The 18831-nt window shown below is 40.6% G+C and overlaps 1 protein-coding gene across 4 annotated transcripts in view; it reads left to right on the plus strand.

The window, feature by feature from the left end:
• slc18a2 (solute carrier family 18 member 2) overlaps nucleotides 1-18831 on the plus strand; it is a 97681-nt gene that overhangs the window by 69957 nt on the left and 8893 nt on the right. For all 4 annotated transcript variants that reach the window (XM_059947944.1, XM_059947942.1, XM_059947941.1 and 1 more), the window contains 5 exons: nucleotides 4138-4233; nucleotides 7022-7100; nucleotides 7409-7460; nucleotides 8647-8710; nucleotides 11816-11935. In XM_059947944.1, coding sequence (XP_059803927.1) covers nucleotides 4138-4233; nucleotides 7022-7100; nucleotides 7409-7460; nucleotides 8647-8710; nucleotides 11816-11935 — 411 coding nt within the window. The remainder of the gene's footprint in view (nucleotides 1-4137; nucleotides 4234-7021; nucleotides 7101-7408; nucleotides 7461-8646; nucleotides 8711-11815; nucleotides 11936-18831) is intronic.

The raw sequence follows: 18831 nt of genomic DNA on the forward strand, positions 1-18831 counted from the left end.
CAGACCTCTGAGGGGAAAGCCATACTTTCCACAGAGAGGCCGTATAGACTCGTTCAGAGGGCTCTAGAACTGATTTCACAGCTTCGATGCCCTGAAATGTAATACTGATGTGCTAACCACTACACTACTATGGCATCCATTAGTGGGGGGTAGTAAGGGTGAGAGGCTGAGATCGAGGGGAACACAAAACAGACAATACCATGAGGCTGTTGTGGTGCTAAGGAGTAGAGCAATATGCCTTGGCTGCAATAGTTAAAACCATTTTGTGAAAATGTGTGGGGCCGTTGATAGTAAGTCATCTTATGAGACAGAGTGGTATTGAGCAGGACCACTGTTCCGCTAAGCTGTGTGGGTGCACGGCCACGCTGTAACTGAAATGCTCCCACGCACATAGTCTTTGTGGCCGCGCAGCTGGAATTGGACACAGCTAGAAGTTTGAGAAAACTCCCTTTGTTGTTTTTTATTATAGCCCTCAGTTAATAAATAAAATGAAAAGTGTGTGATTTTTCAATTTCCATTTTAAATGTTCATTGTATGTGTATCAAAAAAACTAAAATGCAGTTTTCAGGCCATGTAAGAATTTCCTGCTCAGAGCAATGGTTGTTCTGCACAGTTTTTAAAAAAATTAGAGCGAACAGTGGGCAGCAGGACGATGGCAGGTGGGATTAAACCGTGCTATGTGCAAGTCAATGCAATTTGGTAGGTCCGGCTAAGATTCGAATATTTACCGTGCAAGTCGGGGTTGGTGGTTCTGGGGAGAAATGAACCATAAAGGAATCTCACTCTACCTGTTCAAAGAGGGTGGCAGCACAGATGGACAGGGTGCTGAGGTAGATATACTGTACAGAATGCTTGCTTTCCTTGGCTGGGACATTCAACATAAGGGGTGTCACGGTTAGCGCAACACTATTACAGCTCAGAGCATCGCAGTTTGGAGTTCAATCCCAGCATCCCTGTGAAGTGTGTTGCACTTTCCTCCCACAGTCCAAAGACCCATCGTCATTGGTCATTGTAGATCATCCTATAAATAGGTTAGGGTTAAATTGGTGTGGTTGGGGTTACTGGACAGTGGGGATCGGAGAGCCAGTAGAGCCTATTCCATGCAGTCTTGCTACATAAAATAAAATTAGTAAGTAAAGAGTAAGGAGATCTTGGTAAAACTTTGAAACATTGATGAAGCCACATTTGGCATGTGTCTGGTTCTAGGAATCATGTGATTGCACAGGGGAGGATTCGTTTATTTCCTTATTTATTGAGATTCAGCATGGAGCAGGCCACTCCAGCCCTTCGAGTTGCATAGACCAGCAACTCCCGATTTCACCCTAAACTAATCACAGGACAACTTACAATGATCAATTAACCTACCAGTCGGACTGTGGGAGGAAACTGGAGTAGCTGGTGGCCCCAGGGCGAACATCCTGACAGGCAGTGGTGGGAATTGAACTTGGTTCACTGGTGCTGACCATTACACTACCGTTCGGCCCTGAAGCTGGTTACCCAGGATGAATGTTGCCAGTTACGAGGAGAAACTGGATAAGCAAGATTTGTTTTTCTTTGAGCAGAGGAAACCAAAGGAGGACTGGATTAAGGTGCACAGAATTTACTGAGGCACAGATAAGGTGGATAGTAAGAAACTTTACCTTGGGGCAGAGGACAGAGGCTTAAGGTGAAAAGCAAGAGTATAAAGTGTGGAAATTATTTTTCACCCAGAAGGTGTATGCAGATTGGAACACATTGTCCTTAAATTTGGTGAATGCAAATATTCTTTATCTATTTAAGAAGCATATGGGTGAATATTTCAATTGCCAGGGTGTTGGTAAATGGGATAAATGTGGATAAGTGCTTCCGAGGATGTGCTGGGCTTATTTACAGTATGTATAATATGACTTCTTAATCCTCTTTCTTCCCATCACTGGAACAATAGCCAAGAAGTGGGGAATTTCCTCTCTGGAACCACCTCTTCCCTTTCTTTCAGGTTGGCCTGCATCCAGTGGGAAATTGCCATCAGCCCAGATATGGGTTGACAAAAATCCCATTTTCCATTGAAATTCTGACCCGGAAGTTCAGGATCATTTTTATGCTCAAATTAATAATAGAACAAGGAAGAGTTTCTGGATAGTTAAGAGTCAGTGGCAAGTTTTAAATATTCAGTGCAAATTTGGGGATGAACGACCAGGTTTATTTTGTGGCAGACATCTTTGAACTTATGATCACTGGTGTCCATTCTGTCTGAGGAGAACTGGAAACCTGTGCAGGAGAGTTTTCCACTAAAGAAAAGGAGTTTCACTGGGCCAGTTCCACTCTCTTGCCCTCAGACATCCAGATCTAGGTACAAACATGTGTCACAAACAAGGGTCTTCCTTAATTGCAGAGGATGACCATGACTTCTTCTGTGCTCTCCATGTAGTGTTACAGAACTGGCTTCCTATCTGTTGGATCCCACTGCAGATTTTACCCACCCAGTCTGCCAGAGTTGGCTTAGCATGCTGCGACAGGCATGTCCCTACCTCACTGAGGTATTACCTGGTTTAAACCTCACCTGCTTTAGCCCGCCTGTTGAAGTGGTGTACCAGGTGTGGCCACTGCTGGAGTCACTGGTGAGAGCAGAGTGTCCAGTGGGGGCCAAAGGACACTCTGCCCCTGAATGGACACATCAAGCCCCTTCACCAGAGATGATACCCCTAACCCTGTCTACCCCATACACACCCAAACTTATGACTGGTAGATTCTTAAAGCAGGAAGTTTGCTATTGCTTTGTGGCAGGCATTACGAATGGGCGATTAGTGAAGAGCCACTTGGCCTAACCAGGTGAGATAGTCAGCAGTGTTCCAGATGACTTCAATTGCAATTGTAACCTGGAGAGGATGGACACTGGAATTTATAGACCAAAAATATCTCCCTAAATTAGGAAGGATGCACTTTTGTCGTCTTTTATGTCTCTTTTTCAATAAAATGTTGTTCCTTTTAAACTGCTGTGCATTTTTCTATAATAAAATTTGCTGCTTGTTAGTCTTCCCCAAGAATAAAATACATATTGGTTAAAAAAATAAACTAGTTGATCATGGAATTTCAAAGTTATGCGGGAAATCAAAATCTGGTTTATTTTCACTGGCATATGTCAGTGAATTTTTTTTGTTGCTGAAGTACAGTGCAAAGCATAAACATTATTATAAGTGCAATAAATATGTAAATAAACAGTGCAAAAGGGGAACAGTGAGAAAGTTTTCATAGATTCATGAATCATTCAGAATTCTGATAGTAGAGAAGAAAGGTGCAGTGCCTCAAATGTTGAGTGTGGGCCTTCAGGCTCCTGTGCCTGCTCCCTGATGGTAGTAATGAGGAAGAGGATATCCCGTGTGGTGAGAGTCCTTAATGATAAAAACCCTCCAGTCATTAACCTGAGAGATTCACTGCCTCCCTCTCTGCTGATACTTCCTGATCCACTTGAATTTCTTCCATTTTGTTTCTCATTACAATTACATGCTTCACTTTCCAAAGTTCAATTGCTGTGTATTTTGTGACGTAAAGATATGAATATTGCCTTGATACAAAATCTAATTTAACATGGGCCCAGATGGCTTGCAATATAAATATCAGACTCTTGACATTAACATTTAAGGTAGTCTTGTCACTTGGTAACTACAAATCTCAGGACAGTAGGATATAAATGCAGCCAACTTTCCTGTAGGTTGGACATGGTATTCATGTGAGACTAAGATGAAGTGTTCTCACACCTTACAAAAGTAATAATTTTTGAATGGTTTTAGGTTTGCCTCAAAGGTTAGTCTATCATCTGGCTTGATGCAATAATAGATAACATCTTGGCAAACAGTAATGCAAATATAGACGTGTTCGGTTTTTGATTAAACCTGTTGAAAATTGAACAGACTTGTTTACATAAGTGGTTTAACCTTTTAATAATAAATATTAAAATGTGAAAAAAAATAGAAATATTTTGTATGATTACTCACACAGCTGGATTTTATTTTGTATTTTCTTTCTTAGAATAACTTAAGATAAAGTATGTATTTCTCTTGAAAGCCCTTCTGAATTAACTTCATTTTATTGACTTCTCTTGGCAATGCATGAGAATGAATAACTGGTGGGCATCATTAATCACTTGTTTCTGTTACTAAGGAGCCATATGCTTTGCAAACATGGGCATTGCCATGTTGGAACCAGCCTTGCCTATTTGGATGATGGAGACCATGTGCTCAGCAAAATGGCAATTGGGTAAATATAAACTTGTACCACTTTTTGTTTGAAATCCTTGTTAATCACCAGGGAAGACAATGGAAGAATTCCCCTAGACATCATAAATGAATGCTGGCTCTAAGGGCCGAATGGCCTACTCCTGCTGCTATTGTCTAATACACTGTGACTGCTTCCCCATGACTGATTACTAAGGTCTTATGAATCTGCTGAAGGAGTTGGTTTCCAGTCTCACTTACCTTTCTTGAAATACCTTTTGCACCATCATATCAAACATCACGGGCAATTTTTTTCTAATTCTCCATTAGTTCCAAATTCAAATGTACAACACGGTTTACCTGCTGCACATCTTACTGTTAAATTTTAGTATGAGTTGCCTTTAAAGGAGTTGAATACTTGTTATGTCTGAGGTACACTGGTCTTTTGAGTGATTAGTTTATAGTTCAATACACTCACTGGCCACTTTATTAGGTACAGGACTGCTCTCCACTGCTGACACCCATCCACTCCAAGGTCAGAATCTGAATCAGAATCAGGTTTCGTATCATCAACATATGCTGAGAAATTCATTAACTTTACAGCAGCAGTACAAAGAAATGCACAATAAATAGAGAAAAATGATTTACAGTAGGTATATTAAATTGAGTGTATTAAATTGTTAAGTTAAAATAAGTAGTGCAATAAAAACAAAAGTAGAAAGTAGTGAGGCAGTGTTCATAGGTTGAATGTTCATTTAGAAATCGGATGGCAGAGAGGAAGGAGCTGTTCCCGAATTATAGAGTGTGTGCCTTCAGGCTTCTGTACCTCCTTCCCAATAGTAATAATGAGAAGAGGGCATGTCCTTGGTGGTGGGAATCCTTAATGAAGGATGCACCTCTCCTTGAATATGTTCTGGATACTATGGAGGCCAGTACCATGATGGAGCTGACTAATATTACAAGTTCTGGAACCAACTTAAATCTGGTCCCGTAAACACCGCCCCCCCCCCCCCGCCATACCAGATGCAGCCAGTCAGAATGATCTCCACCCAACGCACACAAAATGCTGGAGGAACTCAGCAGGTAGGGCAGCTTCTATGGAAAAGAGTACAGTTGATGTTTCGGGGTGAGATCCTTCGGCAGGACTGGAGAAAAAAGATGAGGGGTAGATTTAAAGGGTGGAGGGGAGGGCAGAGGGAAATACAAGGTGGTAGGTGAAACTAGGAGGGACAGGGATAAAGTAAAGAGCTGGGAAGTTGATTAGTGAAAGAGATACAAGACCGGAATAGGCGGAATCTGCTAGGAGAAGACAAAAGGGGGGTGGGGAATGGTGAAGGGGGGTGGGGGTCATTACCGGAAGTTTGAGAAATCAATGTTCATGCCATCAGATTGGAAGCTACCCTGCCAGATATACAGGAGACCACACTGGGAGCACTGAACACAGTATAGGCTCCCAACAGACTCACAGGTGAAGTGTCACCTCACCTGGAAGGACTGTCTGGGGCTCTAAATGCTCTCCACAAAGTTAGAAGTTTTCAAGTGTTTTAGTTGACAAGCCAAATCTCCTCAAACTTCTAACAAAATATAGGTTCAATGTGTTATGCATTCAGAGATGGTCCTCTCCACACCACTTTAGTAATATATGGTTATTTGAGTTACTGTTGCCTTCCTCTCAGTCTGGCCACTCTCCTCTGAATTCTCTTATTTGCAAGGTGTTTTTGCCCACAGAGCTGCCACTTACTGGATTATTTTTTTGCACCATTCTCTGTAAACTCAAGAAACTGCTGTGTGTGAAAATCCCAGGAGATCAGCAAGTTCAGAGATACTCAAACCACCCATTAGGCACCAACAATCATTCCACGGTCAAAGTCACTTAGATCACATTTCTTCCCCATTCTGATGTTTGGTCTGAACAACAACTGAACCTCTTGACCATATCTGCAAGATTTTGTGAACTGATTTGCAGCCACATGATTGGCTGATCAGATATTTGCATTCATGAGCAATGTACTGGTGTACCTAATAAAGAGGCCATTGAGTGTAGTTGAAGTGCAGTGACATTCCTTTGTTGATGGAGGAAGCAACACCAGTTGCAACAGTAAATACAATGATGGGCACAGAACAGCAGAAAGGTGCGATTGCAGTGCACAAGATACTGAAGTGACAATAGCTGACTAACTGAGAGCATGAGAACATGGCAGCATGTGGGTGAGGGTATGTGAAAGAGGTGATTCATTCAGCAGTCACACACTTAAAGTGCTGGAGGGACTCAGCAGGTCAGGTAACGTCCGTGAAAAGAAATCAAAAGTCAATGTTTTGGGCTGAGACCCTTCATCGGGACTGGAAAGGAGAGGGCGAGAAACCAGCTTGTGCCTGGAGTCAGATTGCCGTGGGAAGAAAATTTTTTAAGTCTGGACATCATGCGTTTTCAAGTTCCTGTACTGTCTCCCAAAAAGTAGAAGAGAAAGAGAATGGTCAGGCTGATGATACACAAAAGAAAAACACTAATGACCAAATTTTAAATGTTTATTGGTTAACCATAACAAATACTTAGTGAATATTGTATGAATTGTGTTCGGTAAACAACACATTTCCAGAAGGCATTACCAAATAAAAGCAACAGTTTAAAAGTAAAGACTAGTTTCAAAACTGACGCAAGACCAATATTATCTTTGAACGGCTGTTATTCCAGTTCAACAGGAAATGAGAACTGTTCATTCATATGGCAGCATTTTATTACCCTTCCAGTTATCAATACCTCCTGCTGGCAGTCAGTGATTTCATTACGTCTGAGTGACATTAATACTGATAAGCTATGTTTTGATTTGCAGGCATTGCTTTTGTTCCAGCAAGTGTCTCATATATAATTGGAACTAACATCTTTGGTGTCCTTGCGCACAAAATGGGCAGGTAGGAAATGATCTTGTGAACCGCTTATCAAACATGGCTCTCAAAATCTATGCAATGGAGTCTGACGAGTTTAATAATGCAACAGATTGATAGATATCCAGAGATTCAAATCTTCAACTAAGTTGGATGTTTACTTGCTGAGGAAATGAACTCATATGGGCTTATTTGATAAAAGTAAATATATAGGTTTAGCAACCAGACAAAAACATTTCTCCGCCACTTGCCATATTAATGTTGCAAGCTCCTTGAAACAAAGTGATGAGCATTGTCTGTAAATCCTGTTCTGATCAGATCCAATTTCTTCTCAGGTGGTTGTGTTCTCTCCTGGGAATGATAATCGTTGGAATAAGCATTGTTTGTGTAAGTTTAGCAACAACAATAAGATCACCAACTACCTCGAGGCTAAGTAATCTCGTGTAAGGTCTATTTTAGACGTCCTGTAATGAAATGTGACATGTTTATTTCCTGAAATATATTAATGCTTTCAAATTAAACTAACCTTCTCCAGTCCATTTACAGATATGTTAAGTACTTATTTGTGAAAGTGGTTCATGATTTAAAATTTTCGCAGCTAAGGCATAATTTCTTTGTTTTAACAGTAATAAGTGTTGGCTGTTTTACCTGTATGCCCCGACTTCTTATAATTTATGGAACAGAGAGGACATTTTCTCTGAGAGCCACCATAGACTTGATGGGCTCAATATACCATTCCCTTGATTATTTCCCTCAATCAATGGGCTAACCCTGTATACACCATTCCCTCGATTATTTGCTTCAATCATTGGGCCGATCCTACCTACACCATTCTCTCAATAATTTCTTTATACTGTAATGATTCTCTCTTGTGCTCATCAGGTCCATCCTAGGGGTAGTGTTACCCAACAACCTTTGGGATATGGGAAGAAAGTCTTTGGTCACAGAAAGAGCATGCAGTACCCATAGACAGATTGGAGCTTGGGATCAAACCAGGATCAATGGAGCTATGAGACACAGCGTTACCCACTGAACCACTGTCGTATTCGCTTGGAAGGAAAATATTTTCAATATAATTTGACTAGAATCCATTCTATAACCATGTGTATTAAATCTGGGCAACGATTATTTTTTAGGAGACATTTTCAGTTAACATTTTCAGTTCCAAAATTGCTATTGCCCTCATTAATGAACAAAAACCTGACATTTGACAGACTTTCTTTGCCCATAATTCATTGCTGAGCAAAGTCATCCACCTGCTAACACTGAGAAGTTATTCCTGGCATCTTAAGTGTTCAACATTTTCCCATCAAAAGTTAGAAAAGCAAAATATTAATAGTTGTTGACGTTGTACACAGAATTGATTCTCACTGTTATTAAAATGTTCATATTGCAGTTAGGACCTTAAACTAGCAAGAAGTACAAACCCATTTTCCGCTGATAAATCAAAGAATGGACGTTTACAATTCTGAAATTGTTACTGACACTGAAGAAAAGCAGTTTCAGAAGAAATTAGGAACTAAGAGAATATGTTTTGTTTTCGAGATAAATAACACCTCTGTTTCATTAACAGGTGCCATTTGCCAAAAATATTTATGGACTTATTGTACCAAACTTTGGAGTTGGTTTTGCCATAGGTGAGAAGTACTGTAGGTTCTTTGCAAGACAATCTTTTCTTAACTGAAGGTTTAACTGAAATGCTTGAAACTCTATTGTATAAGACAGGATATTGTCTAGTTTAAGTTCAGCCTCAATCATGACTAGCTCAGCATAAATTAAATAACTCCTGTATGTTATCCTGAGGTTCAGATGTACTGAAGTGTACAGGTTGGGTTGTTGTCCGGAATCCACATCAAACAAAGAGATAAAAACTTTACCATTAGATCTTACCTGTGATATTTAAGAAACTAGAAAATATGGTTTATCTATGAAACAGAATTCACAAATCAGGTTATAGCTTTTTCCCCATTCACAAAAATACTTATCATATAATATCATATTAACATTTTAGACTATAGTGCTGTGACAAGACCCACCCAGCCAACACACTTTTTGTCCCTCTTCCCTCCGGGAGAAGGTTCAGGAGCTTGAAGATTCGTACGGCCAGATTTGGGAACAGCTTCATTCCAACTGTGATAAGACTGCTGAACAGATCCTGACCCGGATCTGGGCCGCACCTTCCAAATATCCAGACCTGACTTGCACTACTTTACTTTCCCTTTTCTATTTTTTATTTATGATTTATAATTTAAATTTTTGTAATATTTACTCTAGTAAATATTATTGTATTTGTATTGTATTGACTCCTAAAGTTCAGCAAGGGGTCCGTGAACCTCCAGGTTGAGAACCCTATCTAAAACATTGCCTTACCTTGTCTCTATTCCAGCAGATTTAGTGTCCAGTCTTGTTCTTCCCTAGGTCAGTGAAATAGTCAAATAACAAATTTTAGAGAATTGTGGTTAGATCATTATGAGTTGTGTTAAACCACATGGATTGTACTATCTGGACAATTAAAAATAGCTTCAATCATTTACTAATATTCTAGAAGATTAATTGTTATTTTAACTTTTTCATTTTATGCACTTGAATATTAGCCACATTTTAAGACCATAAGACTATGAGATATTGGAGCAGAACTAGGCCATTCGGCCCACTGAATCTGTTCTGCCATTCCATCGTGGCTGATTCATTGTCCCTCTCAGCCTCATTTGCATACTATCTCTTTATATCTCTTCATGCCCTGACAAATCAAGGATCTATCAACCTCTGCCTTTCAAGAATCATTAGATTCTGTAATGGTATTGGAAGAGTCACTCTTGAAGAAGGGAGAGGAGCAGAAGAAGGGAAATTATAGGCCAGTTAGTCTGATTACAGTAATTCGCAAGAAGTTGGCATCGATTATTAATGACAAGGTCTCAGTGTAATTGGAGACACATGATAAAACAGGCCACAGTCAGAATGGTTTCCACAAAGGAAAGCCTTACCTGACAAATCTGTTGGAATTCTTTTAAGAAATAACAAACAGGATAGACAAATGAGAATCACTTGATATTGTGTACCTGGATTTTCAGAAGGCCTTTGACAATGTGCCACACATGAGGCGGCTTAACAAACTATGATCCCATGGTATTTCAGGAAAGATACTAGCATGGATAAAGCAGTGGCTGATCAGCATGAGGCAAAGAGTGGGAATAAAGGGAGCCTCTCTGGGCGGCGGTTGGTGACTAATGGTGTTCCACAGGGGTCTGTGTTAGGGCTGGTTCTTTTTATGTTATATGTCAATGATTTGGATGATGGAATTGATATTTTTGTTGCAAAGTTTGCAGATGATATGAAGATAAGTGGAGGGGCAATTAGTTTTGAGAAAGTAGAGAGGCTACAGAAGGATTTAGACAGATTAGGAGAATGGGCAAAGAAATGACAGATGGAAGTAAGTGTCTGTGCACTTTGGTAGAAGAAATGAAAGGGTTGACTATTTTCTCAATGGAGAGAAAATACAAAATAAAAACTGAGGTGCAAAGGGACTTTGGAGTCCTTGTGCAGAATTCCCTAAAGATTAATTTGCAGGTTGAGTCTGTGATGAGGGAGGCAGAGTGGCTAAATATTGTTAACATCCATTGTAAGAGGACAAGGATATAATGTCGAAAGTTTATAAAGCATTGGTGAGGCCTCACTTGAAGTATTGTGAACAGCTTTGGCCCCTTATTTTAGAAAGGATGTGCTGAAACTGGAGAGGGTTCAAAGGAGATTCACATTGCATCTTTGCTTTTAAATTCCAATCCTCTTAAAATGAATGCTAACATCACATTTGCCTTCCTCACCACAAACTCAATCTGCAAATTAACCTTCAGGGAATCCTGCACAAGGACTCCCAAATCCCTTTGCACCTCAGTTTTTTTGTATTTTCTCTCCATTTACAGAATAGTCAACCCTTTTGTTTCTTCTACCAAAGTGGATGACCATACACTTCCCAACACTGTATTTCATCTGTCACTTTGCCCATTCTCCTAATCTGTCTAAGTCCCTCTGTAGCCTCTCTAATTCCTCAAATCTACCTTCCCCCTTAAACATTTTGCCTTTCACCCTTAACCCATGAACTCTAGATGTAATCTTACTCATCTGCAGTGTAAAAAGTCGGTTTGCATTTATCCTATCTGTACCCCTCTTTGTACCCCTGACCCATGCAAACCACGATGCTTATGTGTATTAATCAGATTTGCCCAGAGGCCAATACCCCTCTATGCCTTTCTCGTCTAAATACAGCTCCAAATGCTTTTTAATGTTTTTCTACATCTATGTTAATGGGGCAATATTTCAAATTCCTCTGCCCTTTTAAATAAGTCTATTGATTAATAGGCTGGCGGGTGGAGATACATCTTGGGCATGGTTAACCCCTAAGCAGGGTCACCTGAAGCCATGGGAGCAGGTGGTGGATGGTTGTACGAGCAGCTGGTGCATATTACACCCTGGTTATGTGACATCAGGCAGACCATCTCTGAGGGGTATTAATAATGGCTGGGGTCACCTGTCTTGTAAAGACACAGCCCAGAAGAAGGCAATGGCAAACCAGTTCTGCAGAAAAATTTGCCAAGAACGTTCATGGTCATAGGTAGACCATGATCGCTTACGTCTTACAAAACGGCACATAATAAGGAACAATATTGAAACATACATAGGTTATTAAAGGGTAGCTTGCTGTTCCTGAATTGTCATCCCTAAATCAATGTTCTAATTCTTTCTAGGAATGGTGGATTCCTCAATGATGCCAATTATGGGTTACTTAGTGGACCTCCGTCATGTCTCTGTATACGGAAGTGTTTATGCAATTGCAGATATTGCATTTTGCATGGGATTTGCATTAGGTACGTTTACAGCACTCTGTGACATACCACAAGATTGTATGTGTTAGGACTTGTGTGGAAGAGGAACCTGGTTGAACAGTACCAATGGAAATAATTTGGGCTTGATGCAGGGTTTCAAACCAAAATGGCGACGTTCTTTTCCTCGACAGGTATTGCCTATAGTGTGCTGCAACACACACAAAATGCTGGAGAACTCAGCCGATCATGCATCACCTTTGGAAATCAATAAAGAGTCAATGTTTTGGGCCAAGACACTTCTTCAGGACTGGAAAGGCAGGGGGAAAGTACCCGATTAAAAAGCTGTAGAGAAGGTAAGGAGGACAAGCTAGAAGGTGATAGGTGAAGCCAGGTGAGTGGGAAAGGTCAAGGGTTGGAGAGGGAGGAATATGTTAGGAGAGGAGAGTGGACCATAGGAGAAAGGGAAGAAGGAGGGCACCAGGGGGAAGTGATAAGCAGGTGAGGAGAAGACGTAAGAAGTGGGGAATAGAAGAACAGGGAAGAGGGAGGGGTAAAGAACAAAAAATTACCAGAAGGAGAAATCAATTTTCGTGCCATCAGGTTGGAGACTAGGCAGCTGGAATACAAGGTGTTGCTCCTCCACCCTGAGAGTGGCCACATCTTGATACAAGAGGAGGCTATGGACCAACATGTTGAAATGGGAATAGGGATAAGATAATTTGTTGCTCCAGATTCCAGCATCTGCAGATTCTTGAATTGGAGACTCCACTTGGAAGAAAGTTTGCAAATGTTTCACACCGCCAGTGAATATGCATTGGCTTCAGATTTATTTTTTTTGCAGTTGCATCAAATAACATACCCAGAACAATTTAGCATCTTTAGTGTAAGTGATTTCATCTCATTAGGATTTCATTGTATCTGTGATGAACTTTTGTATCATCAAAGGAGGAAACAGCTGGCTGATCAGCCTTTAAAATAAAAGGAATCTTGCAGAAAGCAGAGCACAAAATATAAAACCTGGATTTTAATTAATCATATTAAAGAAAGCATGCGAATAAAACTGCTAGCAATGTTGAAAATTGTTCTTAAGTTCATACTCCTACAAAGTTCACTTTGCAGGGCATTTATTTATGGAGATACAGTGTGGAGTAGGCCCTTCTAGCCCTTCGAACCCCACTGCCCAGCAATCCCCTGATTTAACCCTAGCCTAATTATGGGACAATTTACAATGATGAATTAACCTACCAACCAGTACATTTTTGAACTCTGGGAGGAAACCAGAACACCCGGAGGAATGCCATGCATTTAATGCGGAGGATGTTTAGACTCCTTACAGATGATGTCAGAAATGAACTCCAAACTCTGTTGCCCCAAGCTGGAATAGTGTCACAATAAGGATCGTTTGAGGGGATGCTAGCATATACTGAAGCTCAGTGAATTGTTAATAATTTGGTTAATCTTGGTCAAATAAATGCTTAATAGTACTGACCTGAACCATCAATAATTCCTTCCCCCCTCCCCACAGATGCCACGACCCACTGAGTTCTTCCGGCAGCCTTCATGTCCAGACTCAGAATCTGCTGTCTCATGTCGTCCATATTAATTGTAGTGAGTAAAAAGTTCACATATCATGGAACTGATGGCAATGATAGGACTCATTAGTTTCTCTGAATCTGCTGTCAATTTTAGATAAGATCAAGGCAGGAAAGTTGTTTCCAGCAGTGGTGAGACGCGAACTAGGGGTCATAGCTCCGGATTTGGGTGAGTAGATTTAGGACAGAGATCAGTAGGAACTGCTTTTCCCAGAGAATCTGTGAACCTGTGAAACTCTCTGCCCAATGAAGCAGTGGAGGCTACCTCAGTAAATATATTAAAGACAAGGTTGGATAGATTTTTGCACAGTAGGGGGATTAAGGGTTGTGGGGAAAAGGCAGGTAGGTGGAGATCAGCCATGATCTTATTGAATGGCAGAGCAGGCTTCACGGGCCAGATGGCCGACTCCTGTTCCTGTTTCTTATGTTTGCATCAAAATGATCAAAGGAACTATCACTACAAATTCTGGCCAACGTTAATTAAATACTAAAGGCTTCTGATGAAAGCAATTAACCTCCAGCATTTTCAAATATTAAATGTCCTAGTTGATAATAGATTCAACACAAGACGTTCAGACAGTTCAAAGAGTAGCTGGCAAAACAAAAAGTTATAATATCAGTCAAATACAAATCTAGGTCTATTATTAGCTCTGAGTGAAGTACCTGAGTATTGCATTGTATCCTCCTCATGGATGCTCGAGAAAAGGATCACAGCTTTAGAAACAGTATGGAGATGTCCAGTGAGGCTGATTGTATTTATCGATTACTTGTTCCAGTGGGAAACTTAAGCCTGAGTCTTCAGCTTTCCCGAGGGCTGTTGTGCAGCTGAATAACGCTGCATCCCAGCTGACCAGTAGCCTTTGAGTGTTCTGGACTATCAAAGTCATTTGTTATGGGTTAATATGGGAATTTTGTTTTAAATTATGCTGTACCATGTGCATTGTAAATATTTGTTTTGTATGGACTGCAGTAGCATCACAATCTCGTTGTCTTGAGCAATGGGAATAAAGTTCTATTCCATTCAAGCAGAGAAAGAAAAGAACACGGGTGGAATGTGGAGTACTAACTCAGCGGTTAGTGCAACACTATTACAGCTCGGGGCATCGGAGGTCGGAGTTCAATCCCGGCATCCTTTGTAAGGAGCTTGTGCATCCTCCCCGTGGAATGTGCCCTCCAGTTTCCTTCCACAGCCCAAGGGCGGACTGGATAGCTGGTACTATAAATTATCCCATGGTTAGGTTAGGGTTAAGTCAGGGGTTGCTGGATCAAAGGGCTGGAATGGCCTGTTTCATGTTGTATCTTCAAATAAATAAATAAGTGGTGATGTGGACATAAACAGCATGAAGCGAAGTCGGGGCTGACGGTAGGAAAGATGTTGTCGGTCACCTCAGTTTCTGCTATTGCTTGAAGTTGTTTAATGCTCCATTTTCTTCCTGCTCCACCAGTGTGTCCAGATACGTTTGATCATACAAATTACTTGCCCCAGGAAACTGCAGTGATAGCAGCCAGGCAGATTTAACACCACTTGTGAATGTCTCAGACATAACTATCAGCAGGTGACAGAACTAGTCCTCCATTTTACCTGCAAGTGGTGTAATTTTCTGCCTTTCATCTTTGCTTTTATTTTGTAAAGTGCAGCATCGAGCACTCTTCCATTTGTTAGGAGATCAATTTTTTAAAGTGATGACTCTCACTTCCAAAACATTGCAAATAAATCAGGTTCATAATTTGAAGGAGTATAGTGCATACTTAATTTGAAGACATGAAGTGTCTTATTAGAATAAAACTGTACATCACAATGCTGTAGATAACATACAACCCTGCCATACAGATGGTTTCTGTCAAACTGAGAAGAGTGGGTTTCTATCTATTTATTTAGTTAGAGATAGAGCACAGAAAAGTCCCTCCCATTCCTTCGAGTTGCACCACCCAGCAACACCTGACTTAGCCCGAGTCTAATCATGGTACAATTTAAAATGACCAATAACCTACTAACTGGTATGTTTTTCAACTGTGGGAGGAAACCAGAGCACCTGGAGAAAACCCATGAATTCTATCAAGAGAACGTACAGACTCTTTACAGATGTCGTTGGAATTGAACTCTTGAAAGTGGTGCTCATTTCTAACTAACAATTCGAATTGCTATCAAAGTCATCCCATTGACATGCCTAACTTTACTTTGGTCATTAAAATAATATATTCCAAATCTTATTCATACTTCCTAATGAACAAACTCCTACATTTCACACAATTTTATCTTCAGTGCCATTAGGGAATCTCTGTCAAAGCTGCCAAATGCTGTTGGAGGACTACTCTGCCAATTTAAGTGTCACGGTAGAGAGATTTCTACACAAAATTCGATTGTTTGGGAACCTGTGAGAGGTAGCTTTTGAAAATGGAAGGTGTTAAGGGCAGAGATGAGAAGAGCTTAGTGTGAACAACAGTGCAGTGCAGGCAGGAGAAAGAAAAATTGTCAGGTTTCACAATGCAATTAGCATAAGGTTACAGTTTGATAAATGGCCTATACAATTGTGCTTCTCCTTTTCCTTTATAACCATATAACAATCACAGCACGGAAACAGGCCATCTCGACCCTCCTAGTCCGTGCCGAACTCTTAATCTCACCTAGTCCCACCTACCCGCAATCAGACACTAACCCTCCACTCCTTTCTTGTCCATATACCTATCCAATTTTACCTTAAATGACACAACTGAACTGGCCTCTACTACTTCTACAGGAAGCTCATTCCACACAGCTATCACTCTCTGAGTAAAGAAATACCCCCTCGTGTTTCCCTTAAACTTCTGCCCCCTAACTCTCAAATCATGTCCTCTCGTTTGAATCTCCCCTACTCTCAATGGAAACAGCCTATTCACGTCAACTCTATCTATCCCTCTCAAAATTTTAAATACCTCGATCAAATCCCCCCTCAACCTTCTATGCTCCAATGAATAAAGACCTAACTTGTTCAACCTTTCTCTGTAACTTAAGTGCTGAAACCCAGGTAACATCCTAGTAAATCGTCTCTGCACTCTCTCTAATTTATTGATATCTTTCCTATAATTCGGTGACCAGAACTGCACACAATATTCTAAATTTGGCCTTACCAATGCTTTGTACAATTTTAACATTGCATTCCAACTTCTGTATTCAATGCTTTGATTTATAAAGGCCAGCGTTCCAAAAGCCTTCTTCACCACCCTATCTACATGAGACTCCACCTTCAGGGAACTATGCACTGTTATTCCTAGATCTCTCTGTTCCTCTGCATTCCTCAATACCCTACCATTTACCCTGTATGTTCTATTTGGATTATTCCTGCCAAAATGTAGAATGTCACACTTCTCAGCATTAAACTCCATCTGCCAACGTTCAGCCCATTCTTCTAACTGGCATAAATCTCCCTGCAAGCTTTGAAAACCCACCTCATTATCCATAACACCTCCTACCTTAGTATCATCGGCATACTTACTAATCCAATTTACCACCCCATCATCCAGATCATTTATGTATATTACAAACAACATTGGGCCCAAAACAGATCCCCGAGGCACCCCGCTAGTCACTGGCCTCCATCCTGATAAACAATTATCCACCACTACTCTCTGGCATCTCCCATCTAGCCACTGTTGAATCCATTTTATTACTCCAGCATTAATACCTAACGACTGAACCTTCTTAACTAACCTTCCATGTGGAACTTTGTCAAAGGCTTTGCTGAAGTCCATATAGACTACATCCACTGCCTTACCCTCATCAACATTCCTCGTAACTTCTTCAAAAAATTCAATAAGGTTTGTCAAACATGACCTTCCACGCACAAATCCATGCTGGCTACTCCTAATCAGATCCTGTCTATCCAGATAATTATTAATACTACCTCTAAGAATACTTTCCATTAATTTACCCACCACTGATGTCAAACTGACAGGTCTATAATTGCTAGGCTTACTTCTAGAACCCTTTTTAATCAATGGAACCACATGAGCAATATGCCAATCCTCCGGCACAATCCCCATTTCTAATGACATCTTAAAGATCTCCGTCAGAGCTCCTGCTATTTCTACACAAACTTCCCTCAAGGTCCTGGGGAATATCCTGTCAGGACCCGGAGATTTATCCACTTTTAAATTTCTTAAAAGCGCCAGTACTTCCACCTCTTTAATTGTCATAGGTTCCATAACTTCCTTACTTGTTTCCCACGCCTTACACAATTCAATATCCTTCTCCTTAGTGAATACCGAAGAGAAGAAATCGTTCAAAATCTCTCCCATCTCCCTCGGCTCCACACATAGCTGACCACTCTGATTCTCTAAGGGGCCAATTTTATCCCTCACTATCCTCTTGCTTTTAATATAACTGTAGAAACCTTTCGGATTTACTTTCACCTTATTTGCTAAACCAACCTCATATCATCTTTTAGCTTTTCTAATCTCTTTCTTAAGATTCCTTTTACATTCTTTATATTCCTCGAGCAATTCCTTTACTCCATGCTGCCTATATCTATTGTAGACATCCCTCTTTTTCCGAACCAAATTTCTAATATCCCTTGAAAACCATGGTGCTTTCAAACCTTTAATCTTTCCTTTCAACGTAACAGGAACATAAAGATTCTGTACCCTCATAATTTCACCCTTAAATGACCTCCATTTCTCTATTACATCCCTCCCATAAAACAACTTGACCCAATCCACTCTCTCTAAATCCCTTCGCATCTCCTCAAAGTTAGCCTTTCTCCATTCAAAAATCTCAACCCTGGGTCCAGTCCTGTCCTTCTCCATAATTATATTGAAGCTAATGCTATTGTGATCACTGGACCCGAAGTGCTCCCCAACACATACATCTGTCATATATTAACACATACATATTAACACATAATAATGTAGGTCCATTATTTTCCAACAAGGCAGCAAAAACTCTCTTAAATAGTTAATATCAATTTCAAATCAGTAATTGAACACCCCCGCCCCCACCATTGAGCTTATCTACATGGAATTTTGTCGCAGGAAATCAGCATCCATCGTCAGCGACCTCGCCTCAGCCCCCACCACATAGGACATGTTCTCTTCTCACTGCTGCTATCAGGAAAAGGGTACAGGAGCCTCCAGACTCACACCACCAGGTTCAGGAACGGTTATTTCCCCTCAACAATCTGGCTCTTAAACCAAAGGGGATAACTTCACTTAAAATCGCTTGCCTGCCACTCTCCACAACCTGTGGACTCACTTTCAAGGACTCTTCTTCTCATATTCTCCATATTTATTGCTTATTTATGTGTTATTCTTATTTCTTTCATTTTGTATTTGCATAGATTGTGTCTTTTGCACCCTGGTTGATCCCCATGT

This window comes from Hypanus sabinus, chromosome 22 (genome assembly GCF_030144855.1).
Source record: "Hypanus sabinus isolate sHypSab1 chromosome 22, sHypSab1.hap1, whole genome shotgun sequence".
Classification (NCBI taxonomy): Eukaryota; Metazoa; Chordata; class Chondrichthyes; order Myliobatiformes; family Dasyatidae; genus Hypanus; species Hypanus sabinus.